We start from the raw sequence: 19,115 nt of genomic DNA, 5'->3' as shown, positions 1-19,115 counted from the left end.
CTCACACTAACAGCAGCGTCCGCTGGGTGTTGCGTTTGGTGGTCATTGCTTCTTTATACACTAAATCTGTTTGCTGATGTTTCTTACCTAAGTCGAGACAGGGTGAGTGACAAATTCAACTCTGATATTTATAATTAATTATATATAATTAATTATATATAATTAATTATATATAATTTTAATGCTTCTACACGACTAAATTATTGACATGTGATACACCTTTTATTGGATGTCCAACACTGTGTAAAAGATACTCAGCCGCTCAGAAAAGTTCCTCTTTTGCAAAGTAACACCCCTGAAGTGCTGAATAACTGTCTCCTTGCACAACATTTTCAAAGAGTTGAAATGACACTGTAAACTCTCAGTTTTCAGTCCAAAATAGAGGAACCATATTACATGGAAAGACCGCAGGTTTGAGCAACCTGTTCCTAAGCCTGTTGCCACTTGTTGCTCAAAGTTATGTGAAAGATGTGATGAAAGTTGAAAGCTCACAGTAGTAACATCATGTGATGCAGCCATTTGGCCAAAGGCAGGAATATAGCCTACACCACGCAGGAGAACTTCAGAGAGTAGTTTTATTATAAATATGATAAAATGACGTACATGATCTGAGTGTTATCAAGTCAAGTTTTATCTTGAGTGCAGGATTTTGATTTATAACTGGGTGTGTCAGGATGCTGTCAAAGGCACGTGAGGGTTGCTCATCAAACTAGTTAACATTTTCAATGCTGTAATTCTGAGATTAGACGATTTGATTTGTTTATTTTATTCTTTTTATGATAATATGTTAATGATACAATATTTTAAGGAAAAAGATGACAATATCTTACAAGAAAGCCAATACCCACAAGTACTGGGCTGTTCCATAACAATGCTCCAGCAACCTTTGGCACATTTAATTGTTTATCAATAACTCAATAACGTACTTATTTTTAACAACAAATCATCACTAAAAAGTGTCTGGACTCCTGCATCTGGATATTTCTAAATGTTCTAACATAAAATTTATGTTCTATTAAATGAATAATTAATTAATTAATTAATTAATTAATTAATTATCAAAAGTGAGGTACAAAGCAAAGCATTGATGTTATTAGTTACACAGTCTGTGATGTGCCATGGTAAAGTATCTGCTGTAAAAGGGTCCTGGTTTGTTGTACAACTCTATGTTCAGTTCAAATTGACATGTTTTGAATTGTCCACAGGAGGGTGCAGCAGGGTTAAGTCAGAGTCAGGTCCATGCAAAGCAAGCAAAGGTGTCAAATGCAGCGTCTAATCTCTATGCAGCAGATAAAGTGATTATGGCAGAAACTGCAGCAAATGGTATGAGAACACAGAGTTTTAATACCCTGCCACTCTTCATTTTTACCATTGAATCTTAAAACTTTTATGCTTAAAGGCGTTAGTGCGTTCTGTAGGACTTAAAGCACAAATCCACTGCTAAACCTTGTATAACCATTGTATAAGGGTATGGCTGTAGCTAATCCTTCAGTCTCTATTTTTCTATTTACTTACTCCACCAATGTCAAACTACAGCTCCTCTTATGTATCAATGGTACCAGAGGTTAAATAAGAGCAGGAGTTTCCATTAGATCTGCCCTAGCTTGAACTGTATTTTTAAAAAGTTTCTTGTATGTCACATTAAATAATTTTGATTCAGTATTAATTGAAAGGGTCAAATGCAATGGTTGTAAATAAAATTATAGACAACTACAAAATACTACATACAAACTACATAACAGACTCAACAATATCAAAGGACAATAGCAAGGATCATGAAAATAAAATCTCATGAGGTAATGAATCAGAATTCATTTAACAGGACCCCAAAACAACCACTTTTATCGTTCTACCATTCAGTACTGTCAGGTGTAAAGTTTCCACAAAGTTTCTCGTGATCATAGATCATATCATTAATAATAGAAGGTAACATTTATGAAGCCTACAATTTCAGTGCAGCTTTACAGTCATTCCATGGTAGCATTACATTGCTTTAAGTTTTCTATGTATTAATGAATTGGCACAATTTGATAAAACTGCTAAAGTCCTAACACTAGACGGAAATTGAGTCCCTACACAAGACTGGTGCCACAAGATGTAGGACCTGTCACAAATGATATTGTAAATCAATTGTGCAAAGTTCCAGCATTTTTTTCATTATTTAAATTATATAATTATCCATATATATGGTGTAAACCTGGGAATTTGCATGCTAAGCCTCTAGTTTATAGATAATTATATACATTCCACCATTACACAGTAAATTGATCTAGTAGCCGCATATTATTATTATTATTATTATTATTATTATTATTATTATTATTATTATTATTATTTATTTATTTATTTTTGAGACGCGGAGACGTTGAACGCACACTGCTAATGACGACATGCAGTCTGTCGTTGTGATTGGCTGCGGGCCTTGTAACTCAACCGGCCAGAAGAGGAAGGGGCGGGACAAAGCATAAGAGGAGGGATACGCTTTCATCATGGCGGGATGCATGAAAATGATAAACGTTATTTTCTGTACAAGTGCTAAATTAATGCTTTTCATTGCGCTTCTTAACTGTTTACCTCAGACTTCACACCAGGATACGGGTAAGTTACGGTGTTACGCTGCAATAACAGAAGCCTACATTCATACGACACTTATTTGAAATAAATTCCACTGCTCAAGCTAATTCATGTTAGCTCGTGTTTGGTCTTCGACACAGTGAAACTGTGGGAAGTTATTTTGTGTTAAGCATTTGGGCCATTTGTTATATTTCCATTGCTCACTTACTAAGTTACTGCCTGCTCTGAGATTGTGGTAATGTATAAAAAAAAAAGCAATGTAATGTATTTTAACGAAAATGTTTTTAACAACAAATGTTTCCTGTTGTAAATTTGCTGAGCCCAATTCTGTTAAACATACAAAGCAGATCTTATTTATTTAGTTAATCTCTTGTTTTAGCTAGCTACCTTCACAGGTCGATCAAATATGTAATATTGTTGCTCAAACCTTTGTGTGCAGCTGGAAGTTAGAGTTGTAAGGAAAGTGAACATTGCCCTGTATTGATCAAAGTCACTCATGATAATGGATGAGTTTATCATAAAGCTACTGTATACATACAATACATATTGTCTAAGGCTATGGATGTAGATCTAATACTTTCTGTCATTGGATTGAACAACAGAATAAAATTAGGGCATAGCGGCAGCTAATGTAAATTCCTTTGAAGACAGTGAATATAATCTTTAAAAGCTTTCTTCATGTCACAGATTTCTCTTTATATAGATAGGCCATCTTAGAAAGTAACGGGTGACGCAAACCTCGTGTTACATACATACATATTTCTGCTTGTCAAACACAGGTAATACACGTTCAATAATTGATCTGCGGGATGGAGAGACGTATGTCCTGTCAGGGTCTAACAGGTTCTGTTACAAGAACTCCATGATGCCAACTTGGAGGCAAACATGGATAAGAATTCAGGTAAGTTACGTGAATATTGAACTGACTTACTACATCGCAAAAGAGATAACGTTAAGATAAAGTGATGTTGATTCAGGACTCTGACAAATGTGCAGATGTGTCTGGAAAAGAGGGTAATATTTAAAAGCACTTAATTCAGTTACTTAAGACAAAACGCTATAGGTGTGTAATAATTAAAGATTTCTGACAGGTTAAAGTATGGAGTTCGAATGTGTTCAAAGTTGATACTGTCGAAGGTGAAGAGGAGCTGCAGGAGCTGGAACGCTTCACTTTCTGGGGCTGGTTTCAGAGCTTGTTGCGTGAGCAGCAAAATGAAACCACTATTAACATCAACCTGTTTAAGAAGAAGTCGTGCTTCAAGATCGACCCTGCTGATGAAACTCGGTACACTGTCAAGCCCATTCGCAGTAAGTGGAAAACAAACTCATGTGCTAATCATTGACAGTTATTGCAGGTTGGCTGATTTAAATTTTTCCTTGCAGAGTTTGATATCTATCTGTTTTTGGTATTCCTCGCTGGAGCGTTGTTGTTCATCTTTGCAGATTCACTAAGCAGGTAACTGTATTGTTTAAATATTTGAATGTCAGGGTTATACAGGGTTTCAATACCGCATTAATTATTTTCCCTCATATGAAGGAGTCAGGTTTTTTTCTACTCTGCTGGAATGAGCACAGGAATGATCGCCTCTCTCATCATCCTCTTTTTCATTTTGGCACGCTTTCTGCCAAAGGTAACATAGTTCATTGTCCTCAGGTATCTATGAGTTTATAGGTCACACCATTTTGGCCTCATTTTGAATTATTATACCTTTTGTGTTTGCTGCCTCCACAGAAAAGTCCTTTTTATGTGTTGATTGTTGGCGGCTGGTCATTCTCTCTCTACGCCATTCAGCTTGTCTGCAGGAACCTCAACATAATTCTTCGAGAACACTGGCATGTGGCATTAGGTACAGACACTCTATGAATACAAACCTTACATAGAAAGTAACTATCTGGAATGGGATCAGAATGAAGCAAGGATAAATGTTTAAAAAATATTCTCTGCTCCTGATGTGAATATCAATATTAATGGCCATTTTGAGACTTTAAGCTTGTAAGTAAGAATCACCTTGAGACTTTTATTATCACAAATCACCTTTTAAGTGAACGGGCATCTGACTAACTAAATCAGAATTGCTTTTGTTTTCTTAGTAGCACTCGATGTAAATAATGGTGTAACAAATCAGCCAGGTATTTGGACTATTCATTAATTAATTGTTTTGTCAATTAAATATCAGAAAATAATGAAAAATTACAGTTATAGATTCCCTGCTTTGTCCAACTGTCAGTATCTCCATTGTTGATACATTTTCTGATTAATATTTTCATTAATCTTTGTCTATAAAATGAGTAATTAATCAAAACTGTTACATAAAATACATTTTGTGTTGATTAACAAATCAACAGTCTGATAAAATATGTCAAATATTCTGTTTTATTTTTTCTCAGGTTACATAGTAGTGGTGGGATTCATCAGTTTTGCTGTGTGCTATCGTTATGGCCCTCTGGTGGACGAGAAGAACATTAACATCTTGTCATGGACGCTGCAGCTGTTTGGATTGCTCTTGATTTATTTAGGGATTCAAATTCAGCAAGTTGCCTTTGCTATCATCGTGGCAGCTTTGTTTTCCAAGAATCTGGAGTACCCAGTCACTATGGCAGTCTTTGCATGGAGGTGAGTGTTGAGAATGCAGACAGAGGGTGGCGTTAGAGTCTTGCGTAAGCTCAGCCTTGCAGATATATACAAACTGGCATTTCCTAAACTAGTCAAGCTAAATGAAGTGGTGATACACAGTGTTATATTATATTTCTGCATCCAGAAAGAATACACTGCTTATTCTTCCACATTCCACATTTTATGTTACACCTTTATTCCAAAGTTGATTAAATTCTTAATTTTCCTCAAAATTCCACAAACAATACCCCATAATGTCAAAGTTTTTTTTTTTTTCAAATCTTTACAATTTTATTAAAAATAAAAAATAAAAAACATCACTTTTCCCTGCCTTTGCCATGACCTTGGATCATCTTTGAGATGTTTCTACACCTTGTTTGTTTCAGTTTGACATGGTTTGGAAAAGCATACACCTGTCTATAGATAGATACATAGATGGATACATACAGTGGCAAGAAAAACTTTGTGAACCTTTTGGAATTTCATGGTTTTCTGCATTAATTTGTCATAAAATGTGCTCTGATCTTAATCTCAGTCACAACAATAGAAAAACACAGTCTGCTTAAAATAATAGTACACAAACATTATATGTTTTCATGTTTTTATTGAACATAACATGTAAACATTCACAGTTCAGGGTGGAAAAAGTATGTGAACCTTTGGACTTAATAAGTGGTTGACCCTTCTTTGGCAGCAATAACCTCAACCAAACGTTCCCTGTAGTTGCAGATCAGACCTGCACAATGATCTGGAGTAATTTTGGACCACTCCTCTTCACTAAACTGTTTCAGTGTAGCAATATTCTTGGGATGTCTGGTGTGAATGGCTCTCTTAAGGTCATGCCACAGCATTTCAATCGGGTTGGGGTCAGGACTCTGACTGGGCCACTCCAGAAGGTGTATTTTGTTCTGTTGAAGCTATTCTTTTGTTGAATTACTTGTATGCTTTGGATCATTGTCCTGTTGCATCACCCATCCTCTGCGGAGCTTCAGTTGGTGGACAGGTGGTCTTACGTTTTCCTGCAAAATGTCTTGATAAACTCTGGAATTAATTTTTCCATCAATGACAACAATCTGTCCAGGCCCTGATGCAGCAAAGCAGGACCAAATCAGATGTTGGCCAGTTCCAATGATGCCTTCAGGTTGTTGTTCTCAATAAAGACATGAAAGATCAGAATTTTATTTTTGTGTTATTACTTCAGGTACATTATATTTGTTAATTCTCTTGACTTAGATGACGATCAGATCACATTTTAATGACAAATTCATGCAGAAAACCATGAAATTCAAAAAAGTTCACATACTTTTTTTTTTTTGCCACTATACTTTTTTTTTTTTTAATAATAAAATTGCAAAGATTTCACAACACTTTTTTTTTTCTTTAACATTATCATCCATTTTCTGTGTAATTTTGAGGAAAATAGTGAATTTAATTAATTTTGGAATAAGGCCGTAACATAGCAAAATGTGGAAAAGGTTAAGCACAAATACTTTCTGGCTGAACTGTATATTCAGTTCATATAATTTGGGTTTTTATTGAGCACTCGGTTTGTTCAGGAAAGTTAGACAGTTTGTTTACTGGAAGCCAGAGCCACGTCGCCTGCTGACAGAAGAGGAGTATCAGAAGCAGGGTGAGGAAGAGACTCGACATGCACTGGAAGAGCTGAGGAAGTACTGCAACAGCCCAGAGTTTAGCCCATGGAAGGCAGTGTCCAGGCTTCAGTCTCCAAAAAGGTGCGGTTTTCTTATTTCAACATATTTCTGTCAGAAATCCTTGATGTCTGACATCCTGTTGATTCACATGTATAATAAGAGAAGTAGTAGTAGAATGGCCATAAATACGTTTTTGACATTGATCGAAAGGAAAAGATGAGAGTAGAGATGTTGAGGGTTTTTCCAAAATACTCATTCGTCAAAAGGTGAACTTCCCAGTTATTATTATAGCAACCAGCTGAAACTTGTGTGTAGTGATTGGGTTGTTATTTAACAAGCGATCTGATTTATAAAACCAACAGTCTGAACCAGTAATAATTTAGTTTTGTCCTGTTAAAGTGGAGCAGCACTTCTGCAAATCCATTTTTCATTTTTACACTGGTATTTGTAATTAATTTAGATTTAGATAATTTTGACTTCAGAATTAAATATCAATTAATGGATGTTTTTCTGCTCACCAGTGCTTGATAGCTAAATAAATAAAAAAAAAGACCAGTCATTTGTTTTGTTCTCAACAGAACAGAAGAGATGAGATGTTACAAAAAACAATAAATAGTAATAAAACAGTGATGAGTTGTTTAGGATGTTATTAATACAAGGTACCTATGAATGTGGCAATAAGTGTTGGTTGCTAAAATTGCCACTTTTTACGTCTTTGTCAGGATCTCTGTGGGGAAATGTGTGGAACACTTGACCAGAACAGTGAATCAGATTAGTTTAATGGGACAGAAGTTTCACAGGAGTCTTCATAGTAGATGAATATGGAGAGCATTTTGCAGGGTGACCTTATGTTTACAGCATTGTCTCATTCTAGGGGAAATCAGTGTCTGCTGAACAGACACAATTCTAGTAACCAAGACCTTTTGTCACTTACATATAATAAAAGCCTCAGTATTTTAACTACATTGTTGTGAAAAGTTTATATGAACGCAAACATATTCAAAATACTAAATAACTTAATCTTTATTAGCAACCTGAAACCTCACTTTGACACTATAATCCCACCTAGAAACAGGTGATGTCTTCAGTAGCTAAGCTTTTTTTTTGCTATTTTATTTTGCATTATGTGTAATGTAGAGGTGTTGTGAAGTTTAAATTTAACATCTTACGCAAAACATGAGGCTGACACTCACTGTAATCCGCAGGTTTGCTGATTTTATTGAAGGGTCACCTCATTTGATGCCAAACGAGGTGTCTGTCCACGCACAGGAATATGGATTTGGAGGGTCTTTTTTTGAGGATGAATTTTTTGACACTGACGACGAGGAAGACGATATGAAACCCACAATGAAACCAGAGTGAGACTTTACAATGTTGAAAATGTATATTGCCTTGGGAAAAGAGGCCGGAGAACAGCTCCCCATTGCTTCTGTGCAAACATCCAGCATGACTTCCAGTGATGTGCTGTTGCTGTTGATGTCCCTGGATGGTCATTTCAGTCACAGGAGCCTCTTGGTGTCTCTTTGTTTCTAATAATATACTCAGAGTCACAGGCAATACAGTGTGTTCAGAACTGTTATCAGGATAAAATGTTTCTCTTGTTTTTTAGGATCTTCGTAGGAAGTCTTAGGAAAGACAAGTTAAAACTGAGGATACATACATACTGAAACTCTGTGGCTGAGAGCATTTGGAGGTCAAAACAAATGAACTTTTTCTGTGTGAATTAAAGTTTGACTTGTGGGTTTTTATGTCGTAGCTTAGGAAATGTTATAGTTTTGGGTACCGCCTCTTGACTCTACGTGGCCTCAGTGCAATCAGAGGATCCAGATTACATTAGTGTTCTTGACTCTGATATTTCCTCACCTCTCTACTATGGTTTCAGCTTTCTGCTAGAAAAAGTTTGGTTATGTTTTGTGTTCACTTCTTTCCATTCATTTTAATGACTCTAAATTGGTGGGGCTGCCCCAAACTATTTTGAATAAAAATATATACAGCTCTGACGCATGTGTCAGCATCATTGTACATGACTATTTGGAATGAAAGGTTACGAGGTGTTATTTACATTTCCATGTGGCTTTGGGTAACTGCAATGCATTGAAATTAAAAACTGAAATAATTATTTCATGAAGGGGCAAAACAATTTTTCAGAAGTGCTGTTCTTTAATGTATTGTTAAAATTGAATCCAACTGTATTTGAAGTAGGTAAAAGTTGCTTTCCATTGACCAGCTATAACATAAAATGCTGCATATTAATCTGTAACACTGCCCAATAAGTGTCTGCATGAGTAATACATATACGTATCTTTGCACTTAATAAACTGAAATGGCAATTCAGGTGCATTTATTACTCACTCAGAGGTAAACTGCCTGGGGATGCCATTAAATAAGCAACTAGTAGGAGGAAGATGAAAATAAACCTGTGGAATTCCCACCTAAGAAATTAGCTTAACCGTATCAGATGCCACCTGCAGAAGCTGTTTCATAACAACTGCAACAGTAAACAGTTTGACTGTATGTTTGGGAAATGAATCACTTCAAGTCAGCATTATGAATGACATGTTTTGTTTTTCCTCAGTTATCTAGAATCCCTTGAAACCCCCATCTACCACCCCCACATTCTAACCACCTGGTGATTTTAATGGTGTGATGGACAGGGATCAGTGGGAAAACCTGAATGCTGGCTATGACTGAAAGGTGTCAGGACACAGTGCATCACAGATTGCTGCATAGCTGCAGACTGGTAAGAATGTCTTAGTGCCTAAGCTGACCCCTGTCCTGCACCAGGTGGTGCTGGTGTTGTGGCTTTCACTTCACTCACAAAAGTTAAAATCAAAAAGTGATGACTGGCATTCACTTCAACTGCACATGCCACACTATGGTGCACACTCTGTGCACCAAATCCCCTCCGCTTAAAATGTCCTTGATGCAGTAGATTTAATGACTCCCAACAAGGGTTACTGAGTTGACATTAAAAGAAGAACCAGAACTGAAAAAAAAGTGCAGTGGGTGACCTAATTTGCTGTTCAGTTGAGATAGTTTTATCTTATATCAGGCTGCTTTCAGTATATGCTGGACAAAAAAAAACCACAGTGTTCATCCCTTCCTGCTCTCTAGTTTCAGTGAGCCATATCTGATATCTTGGGGACACGGTGACATTTAGCCTGACTGCGCTCTGCATCCCACCACTAGCTTCTTTACATTAAGGTGCTTGTCCTTGCAAAACATGAAGACAGGCAACACTGTCGCAAATAATTACACTCGACTGCACAACGTGGTTGAAACAGCTGATACAGCTAGCACTATTTGCATGTGTTTCCCAGGCTCATGTTGGCACAATCACCAGTGTATTCACATGCACATGATGCTGCCTTTCTTTCCTTTGTACTACTTCCCACAAACACACGTCACTAACAGGGAAACCTCGCTGCAATGCAAACATGACCACACTGCATGCGGAAGGGGGGGAATCCCTTGGATATATGAGTATATTGCAAACACTGTGACAGCCCACCCATGGTGCCTTCATGTAAAGTGTCTGGAGTTCCCCTACAGCTTATGAACTGGTTCCAAATTGATCAACAGATTCCTACAATCCCCCACAAAAATAATTTAGCAGTTTTTCTTTTTGACTGTGACAACCACCTGCACACACCCTGTAGCTGTCACTGTTCATTTTATAAAAGACATACAGACTTTAAAATCAACCAAAAGATTACATGGTTGTGTATCATACTGTAGCAAGACAAAGACTGCAATGGTTATTGTGTGCATGTGAATGCATGCATACTTATATATCCTTCATGGTAAGTCAAGAAAACACAAAGAAAAAAAGTGGAAACATGTCATTCAGAATGTTACAACTAGACAGTTGCAGAGACTTGTAGCAGAAAACGTGGTGTATATGTAGGACATTAATTAATAAACATCGAATCTGAAAGCAGTGCAGTTAAGACTTTTGTCTTTCTCAAAGACAAGGCAATTTAACTGTCTTTTGATGAGGATTCATAAGGAATGTCAGTAAAGAGAAGGTAATTTTCATATGACAGCAGTTCATTTACTTTCAGGTTGGCAGTACAATCTGCAACTCTGTACTCCACATAGTCCGTACAGATATGATACAGTGACAGATTCTCCTTTAGATAAAATAGTACAGCACAACAGAAAAACATGAGTCCAGTGTTGGTGCTTAAAATCCAGTGTACAGTCAGTATTTGTTAATCCCAAATATCCGTACTCCGTGAAACTGAGGCAACTTTGGAAGAAGGACACTAAGGAGGGAGCATGTGTTGATAAGGAAATGTGTAGGATCATATTTTGTGTAGAAACTGGCAAGAATATACCTGCAGAAAGAAGAGAAAAGTGTAAATGCGACGTCAGCATGTCACGGTCAGCATTTTTACTGGAGCTTTCACACACAAAAAAAATAAATACACGACAGACTCAGATTATTGTACATAATTAAAGTACAGTTGACAAGTTACTAATATTGACGCTTCGTTGGCACGATAAAGTGTCATGGGAAAACCCTTGTTTCATCAAATCTCTCATGTTGATTTATTAGGCGATTTAAGAGTTTCCATCGAGCTGTGCAGCTTGTTTCTACATGCAGGTTCTCTAGTAGTGCCCAGGAACTGACTAGCTGGAACATGAAGTGATGACACATACATCTATCTATACATCAATCAGAAAAACATTTCCTTGGAAAGGTCTGCTGATTAAATTAACCTCTTCAAGCTATGATATACAACTTATATAGTGGAATAGTATGAGACACAAAATCAATTCACTCTGATCTGCCCAGTCCTGCGTCTTGCTGCTTGGCTATGGTCTCCTGTGTGCTACCTACCTGTGAGCTCTGCACAGCTCTTCAGGCTGAGATTACAATAAATAAGAAGCTGAAAAGCACAGTAATCACGCAGAAATCAGAGAGAGCCTAAATTAGGAGCTAATATGTCTTTACTGCTGCCAGTACTGCTCATTGAGTCTGATTTCACTGGAGGCATGATTTGTGATTATTTTTCTAATCCAAGTAAGGCTAAATCTGGAACATGTTTCTATTGAAACAAAACAGAAAAACATTACACACAGCAGGTTTAAGCTTAAGCAACACCTAGTCGCAGTGTTACAATACCAACACCTAGGACAATTTGTGACTACCATGCTACGTGATGATATACAGCTAAATGCTAATGTTAGTAACTGAAATGTGTTCACAAAAACATTATTTGCATGCAAAAGGGGACAGAATGACCAGAATTATTAGGATTTGATCTGGGAATATTGAATGAATATATACACAAACATTTGAGTAGGTGTTGAGATATTTCATTCAAGACCAAAGTGGTCCTGACTTGAGCTGACGCAATTCACACAGCCACAATACCAGAATGGCTAAAATCACCTGTTTGTTGAAAAGCTGGTAAAAATGAATGTATTATAGGAACAGGATACTGGCACCCACTAACTTGAATGAAAACCGCTTGCCTGGCGCATAAGCCAAACAAGCTTTCTAGTTTCCAGATTTACTTCTGCATTATACAGTCTACTGCACAGGTTCATTAGCATTTGGTTTGCTCTTGTGGTGCTTCCTGGCTCATGCAAATAGCAAAGTGTGTTTATTTTCTCTGTCCTACGTTGGAAACATTAGCGTGCCCCAACTAAGTCTCTTGCTACCCACAGTAGTAATGTGCATATAGTGCATATCTTCAACTGGTGACAGTGCCGATATATTTATTTTTTTGTTTAAACATTAAATAGCCACCCTGAAAGTAACAGTATTATTCAGCCAACAGCAATTGATAAAATCTGTTTATGTCTGACACTATCTGAAATCAAGGACCTGTTTCTACAAAACATGAGTGGTAAATTAGGTCATATACCATTCATTTAGCTGGGTGAGGAAAACAAAACGTGTCTTTAGACCAAATTGTTCCAATTTGGTCTAAAAGCATGTCCAGAAAATTCCCAATAGCCTGGACATCAAGCGAGCGAGTTGAAAAACCCATTCTAGCCAACTACTCATGTATTTAAATTTATGCAGATTTAGCCATAATAACGAAAGAGAAACTGCAGAACTCTACAAAACAGGTGAGCTGTAAAAACACATGACAAGCACACTTACAGAACAATTGGTGAGATGGTGAGGAATTTGCGTGAAGATGTGAATTGGACACCGTAGTCCATCTGTTCCCAGTGTGTGAGCAGGCGAGCTTTGCCTTGGTCTGGTGTCTCGAAGGGAGTGCCCTTCACTGTGTGTAGAAACAGGTACATCACCTGCAGAGGAAAAGAAAACATTACTATTAACCAAAGAGATCTGTTTCCATTGAGTTTTAACTTTGCAATCTACAATACTCTACAGAACATCAGCTCTACCACTGTACTGTTAACTTTACTGAGGATCTGTTCCAAACAACAGAAGGTGGGAAATTCATTTTTAATGATGAAAACAATAAAGAAAACATTTTGCATTATTTTACAACAGTACTGATAATATTGCTGAGTTCAAAAGTAGATAATAACAGTTTTATTCAGACTAGTTGCTTGGGTTACAACACTTTAACTGACCAGGTTGTGGATGACGTTAGTAAGTGTCCAGACGAGCGGGACAGTGAAGAAAGGAATACTAAGAAGAACAATGTGCAACACAATGGTCAAGAGCAGATAGGTGAGCCAAATCCCTCTGCTGTTCATCACCCGTGTGTTCGGGTTCACCTCGCTGTGAGCTACACCCACATTCATCCTGAAAGCAGAGAGAGACCAAATGTAAGAGTTCAGTCATGTACAATACAGTTTCGTTTCATGATGTAGAATCAGCAAAGATGCAGAACTCTGAATATAGAACTAAACTTTTGCAATGTCCTGCCATCACCAACAAATATAGAAGTGGTAATGCAACACTTACAATAACTGCAGCTACATCAGATTACATCTCAGGAAGAATGAGACACATAGCTCAAATGCGTGTTTGCACTTTTGTAAAGGAACGTATCTTCACTGTAGGTGATAAAAGTGGTAATTTACTACTCACAGTTTTAGATTTGTAGTTATTTTATCAACAGATATCTAATTAAATTGTTACAGTAATTAGAGGGATTTTGGGCTTCAGCTAATCTTCATTTATATTAACAGTTTATCTGTATATTCTTTATCAATAACTTGGTCCCTAAAATATTAAAATTGATGATAATCTCTAGTTGATGTACATGATATTTCTTATTTTGTCAGTTCAATGGTCCAAACCCAGAGGTGTTTAATAATATGTTATATAATTTTATCTCTAGAACCAACACCGATTAATTAAATACTGCACTAAGCATTGGACATTGCATTACACCTTGCACTGAGGGAGCCTGCCAAACATTTTGTAGTTTTTTAGAGTTGTATGTGAAGGCAGATGTAATTTTTGACCATATGTGTTTTGTGTTTTGAGAATATGTACATGCTGGGTTATCCACAATCAGTATAGGGCAGTGACCTACTATGGCTCATTGGAAAACTAGTGGATGATCTTTGATATTCAGTACCCAGTTTAGTTTATAGCTCAATAATTATATTACTGCTACTGTTGCCTTATACACTAAAGACAAATTAAAAGAAATAGTTAGGCCTACTGATCCTTACATGGCCCTCACAGAGTTCAGGTCAGGTCCCATGCGCCACTATTTGGGTCCCACTGCTGTAAACATTTCTGTGTAAATGACTCCGCCCAACTGAACTGTCCTGGATGAGAAAGCACGCACTTCCTCTCACACGTCACTCAGCTGAGTTACATCAAGGCAGAACATTAAGACAGTAGTCATTGAAATTAAACAAAAAGTAGAGTAAAACTACAGCTGTGATGTGTTGTACTATGACATGACATAGCCGTTCACACTGTCCGCCGACTTTTTACATTTTGCCCAAAGGTTAACGTAAGTTTAACGTTCGCTAGCTAACAGTAGCTATCTACGGGATGACAAGCTAACATTAGCGGTAGTCCAAAGTTACAGTTAAAAAACTGTAAAGGTTTTAGACGAGAGGTCGATACAAAGAGGGTTGAACGCTTCTTTTAAGTCATGGTTAACTAGTCGGGCTCATGCCGCATTTCGAGGTTTTAAACTTTACATTTCAGCAAAGCGAACTTTACCTTCCTGTGTTGTCGTAGCTCACCAGGAAATTCCTTGTTGTTTCTGTGACTCCGCCCTCGTCGGGTCTGCGCTGGTTCCTGTGCTGCAGCGGACACCGGTCGGAAAAGTCCGCAGCCTCAGTGCTCCGGTGCTAAACAACAGAGAAGCTGCACACAGAGGTTCAAAGAGTTGTCCTCCAAGAACTTCCCAGAATGGGCCATAAATATAAACAATAGTTTAACCTTACCGTTAATTCCCCTCCGTATCAGGAGACACGGGAATGGACACTTATTCGTTGCTATTGAGGTTTTACAGCTTTCAGTTCAGCTTTCAGCAGGTTTGCACCTGTTTTATTTACTTCTGATGTGGAGATTAATTGATCAGAATATTACATTCTGTTACATGTGGTAAAAGTCTAATGGATTAGACAGAAGTGAGTAGATAACCCTTTAATACATGATTATAGAAAAATGGGCATTGTCACGCTTCACATTTTATTGATTGAACAATCAATTAATTATAAAAGAAAAGTACTGTAAAATAATTCTTAACTGATCATGAAAATCATCTGTTACAACCTTAAAGGACCACTGTAGTCCCTCTTCATGATCAACTGTGCAAGATAGAGAATAGATGACTAGTAGGTGATGTACTTAATTTGTACAAATTTCCAACAAATGTGCTATTAATGAAAATGTTAAGCCAAATAATGTGACGTAAGCCTGAGGTGTTTGTTACCTTCTTCACCCAGTTGGTAGTAAAACTAAGCAAAGTATTTTCAATTTCCTGGTTTTCTGCATAAACTGGCCGTGAAATATGATCTGATCCTCACCAAAGTCACAAATATCAATAAATACAATATCAGTTAGCTACTAATTAGCTTTTATGGATTGAAGTAATGAAACAGTGGTTTTAATGACTGTTTGAACCACCTTTGGCAGAAAGAAACTCACATAAGCGCTTACTGTAGCTGTGGATTAATCTGCACAATGTTCAGTAGGAACTTTGACCCATTCTTCCTTCCTGATATTATACTGTTGATAAACTTGGGAATTAATCTTCCCCCAACATGATGGCAAGTGGTCTAGGTCCCGAGACAGCAGAGTGGCCCCAAATCATGATGCTCCCTCCACCGTGTTTTCATATTGGTCTGCAGTTCCCTTTTTACACCATATGTACTCCTGCAAACATTTTAACACTAGTTTCATCAGTCCACAAAAACATTTTGCAGTAGCACTGTGGAGTGTCAAGGTGATCTTTGGCAAACATCAGGTGGGGTGCAAAGTTTTTTGGGAGAGAACACACAGCAGTAGGTATGTATTTATGCATGTATTTAAAAATTTGTTGGGGAATTTCTACCATCAAACAACGTCAACTAAGTGTGTCCTATATTATTTGGTGACACTGTAGGAAATATCAAAAGCTTTATCATTTTATTGTAACTGCTCACATGAAATAACAAAAATTTAAGTTGCTGGTTGCAGGCGTGCATAGTGTGAACATCTGACCTGACCCTCATGTTTGTGTGTCTGAAAGCCTCTGGCACTGCCTTTTCACCTTGAGTGTCTCTACAAACAAAAGCAATCAACAAGTGAGCTCAATCAGTGATGTTGGTTGCTCTATTAGCTGTTGAGCAGATTCAGTGAGACAAGTTTTTCTGGTGTAAACACTAAAATAACAAGTATACTAGTGAATAATTCTTAAACTAAAATTAAACCAATAGCTGTCATAAAACTTTAGTTGCTACAAGAAATAAACTGAATAATTGAATCAATAAATAATAAAATAAAATTTACAAACTGGATTTGAGGGAAACATGAGGGAATATGGCAAATGACTTGGAAGTGAAAAACACACCTTGCTACAAGCACGCTGAGGTGATTACTTCCCAACAGCATGATCGGTGTGCAAATTAATCATGTTAGCACCACTATCAGTTGCATATTGTAGCTTTATGTAAGGAAGTTATGTAAAATTCAAATCAACAATGACCCATGGATTACATGTGCAGGACATCCTGAGGAACTTGCTGACTCAGTAATTACTTTTTTATAGGGACCCTTTTACTGCTGTGAAAATGTTTCAGGTATACACTTTACAGTATTAGTCAGAATTTCTCATCAGCTTTGCATCGATTGTAAGTGTAAGCAATTGTAACATGTTGGAATTACTGCTTATGTCATAAGCTGCACAGTAACACTGCCAGACATGCTTCAGAACCTGTAGGCCTTTACTTTAACTTTGCCCTCTTGTTGGTTACACAACCCTGTCAGCAAAAGAGCGAGAACAGCACCTCTACTCACCTGCCACTATTCTCTTACCTTTCTTGGAAAGCACTTTGGAAAGTCTGTTTTAAATTGGTGCTAACTGAATCACTTCCTCCTTTACTAAGAAGATCAGAACTGATAGGCTGACACTCCACCCGTTGCTGTTAACATAGACTCTGGAGTTTTTACTACAGGATTCCTGTGTGTGGGATATAATGAGAGATTGAATGAATTCTGGATAAAGAGACTAAACTTCCTTGTTGAGCAATCCAGTATGTTTACGCTGAGCTCATTGCTACTTCCTCTTCCGCATTAAACGTGACACCTTCCTTTTTTTTTTTTTTTTTTTTGCTATCAATTACTACTGCAGCAGAGTTGCATCATAAGAGTGAGAAGAAACTTGAGTGAGCGCATGTGCAATAACACTGGCTTGGAGGAAGCATGCAGGAAGTTGTAAATGTGGAGTGTTTTAGGAAAGCACAGCTTCCTCCTTATCTCAGCATATTTGTGTGGTTTATGTTTTGGAAATTTATTCAAAAAAGCAGAGTGCCAGTAACTTCATCGATTTCCTTAATGATTTATTTATTGTGATTGTTTTCTTTGGAAGGAACCATAACAATTTAAAGAAAATACTGTGACATCATTTATGAAGCCTTGATGATTGTTTATTATGAGCATTACATAATAGTGTATAAAAAACCTTTATAGAGATAAGTAAAAACTAATTAACAGTGATTTTCAATAATAAATACAATAAATAAATACAATAAATATAATTTGAATAAATATGTTAGATATAATAATATTCCATTGGAAATACGTTTCACACATACATGGCAGAAACCAAACATGGCAGAGTGCAAACACTGTTGCAGATACACAATCAGTCACTGAAGGATTTGATCAATATGATCAAATACAGGATGCTTGTACAATTCACAGCTATGTGTCAGTGAACACTGAAGGTCTGATGTCCTACATACACCTCTGAGCTGAGCCTTCTGTGTGACCAGACGGATCCCCAACCGCAAAGACACGCGCAGTGAGGATGGAGAAAGAGAAGAGTCTGTCCATGGTGTAGTGGCACAGCAGAGACTCCTGCCAGAAAGGGATGGCCTGAATCTCTTCTTTGTTGATGTGAGTCCCCTGTAGAATCAGAAAAACATTACATGTGAGAAACCGTTTTTATCTAAACCAACAATCTCTAACCTTAAATAGGACTTGTACAGGCTTCTAAGGCCAATGAATGAAAGAAAAAAAACATCTTGTTGAAATGGATTGAATTGAACTGGTAAACGTACCGTTTTGTGATTCATCTCTCCCCTCAACCTCACACACGTGCCCATGTCTTTGTGCAGTTTCTGTATCGCTGGCTTCACTTTGCTGGCAAACTCTGAGCAGCTTTGAAATCTACCAAGCCTCTCCACTGCAGAACTGTAGCTTGTGAGCACATCAAGTATTTTCCCAATACAAGGCTGTGGAAGGAGACAGTAAAAAAAAATATTAGAAACTCTGTGTTTTCTTCTGAAGCTGCAATCTTTGATATTCATACAGCATACAACATCAGATTCTACTAGCACTGATACAATATGATAGGCTTATAATAACAATAATTTCTTGGATGTTTAGTTAGTATTAGTTGCTTACAGCAGACTTCTGTTTGAGTGTTTCAGGGTCACACATATCTTTAGTCTCCATCCAGGCAAGTGAGGTGGAGAAATCAATCACATCTTTGGATCCATTTCGTGCCTAATTGAAAAGAAAAAGACATGTTCAGTTGACTGTGTGTATCTAAAATCAAAGAAACGGTCGCATTAATAATACAAATCATATTGATTGCCCGAATGAATAAATAAATAAATAAAAACTCACCTGTATTGACACAGTTCTGGCAATGTGGTTA

At 37.2% G+C, this 19,115-nt stretch overlaps 2 protein-coding genes across 6 annotated transcripts; one reads left to right on the top strand and one right to left on the bottom strand.

Moving 5' to 3' along the window:
• Positions 1–15: 15 nt before the first annotated feature.
• nemp1 (nuclear envelope integral membrane protein 1) lies at positions 16–9,908 on the top strand. Of its 2 annotated transcripts, none has more exons than XM_026368393.1 (9): positions 16–102; positions 3,354–3,475; positions 3,666–3,882; positions 3,958–4,030; positions 4,112–4,205; positions 4,307–4,421; positions 4,963–5,188; positions 6,745–6,921; positions 8,046–9,908. In XM_026368393.1, exons 2-9 carry the CDS (start codon positions 3,437–3,439, stop codon positions 8,200–8,202), a joined length of 1,098 nt encoding a protein of 365 aa, XP_026224178.1. In that variant the 5' UTR covers positions 16–102; positions 3,354–3,436; the 3' UTR covers positions 8,203–9,908. The 2 variants fall into 2 exon arrangements, with proteins under 2 accessions (XP_026224178.1, XP_026224176.1); XM_026368391.1 differs by lacking the exon at positions 16–102 and adding an exon at positions 2,402–2,598.
• Positions 8,981–17,493, bottom strand: ormdl2 (ORMDL sphingolipid biosynthesis regulator 2). 4 transcript variants are annotated; one of them, XM_026368397.1, is made up of 6 exons: positions 15,193–17,493; positions 14,966–15,112; positions 14,461–14,600; positions 13,405–13,579; positions 12,962–13,113; positions 8,981–11,180 (listed from the first exon to the last, which is right to left on the bottom strand). In XM_026368397.1, the coding sequence occupies exons 3-6, from the start codon at positions 14,490–14,492 to the stop codon at positions 11,045–11,047; spliced, it is 495 nt and encodes a 164-aa protein (XP_026224182.1). In that variant the 5' UTR covers positions 14,493–14,600; positions 14,966–15,112; positions 15,193–17,493; the 3' UTR covers positions 8,981–11,044. The 4 variants fall into 4 exon arrangements, with proteins under 4 accessions (XP_026224182.1, XP_026224183.1, XP_026224181.1 ...); XM_026368398.1 differs by having other exon boundaries at positions 14,966–16,513; positions 17,267–17,493; XM_026368396.1 differs by having other exon boundaries at positions 14,966–17,493.
• Between the last annotated feature and the right edge of the window lie 1,622 nt (positions 17,494–19,115).

Source organism: Anabas testudineus, chromosome 7 (genome assembly GCF_900324465.2).
Source record: "Anabas testudineus chromosome 7, fAnaTes1.2, whole genome shotgun sequence".
NCBI classification, from domain to species: domain Eukaryota; kingdom Metazoa; phylum Chordata; class Actinopteri; order Anabantiformes; family Anabantidae; genus Anabas; species Anabas testudineus.
This window is presented reverse-complemented; position numbering and strand designations above follow the sequence as displayed.

Bases quoted from the DNA above. Each gene is read 5' to 3' on its own strand.
- nemp1 (XM_026368391.1), top strand. From the start codon at position 2,490: ATGGCGGGATGCATGAAAATGATAAACGTTATTTTCTGTACAAGTGCT. The intron at 4,206-4,306 runs GTAACATAGTTC...CTGCCTCCACAG, and splicing joins TGGCACGCTTTCTGCCAAAG to AAAAGTCCTTTTTATGTGTT. The intron at 6,922-8,045 runs GTGCGGTTTTCT...TGTAATCCGCAG, and splicing joins AGGCTTCAGTCTCCAAAAAG to GTTTGCTGATTTTATTGAAG.
- ormdl2 (XM_026368396.1), bottom strand. From the start codon at position 14,492: ATGGGACCTGACCTGAACTCTGTGAGGGCCAT. The intron at 13,114-13,404 runs GTCAGTTAAAGT...TTTCCTCTGCAG, and splicing joins CTAACGTCATCCACAACCTG to GTGATGTACCTGTTTCTACA. The intron at 11,181-12,961 runs GTAAGTGTGCTT...TTCTTTCTGCAG, and splicing joins ACCATCTCACCAATTGTTCT to GTATATTCTTGCCAGTTTCT.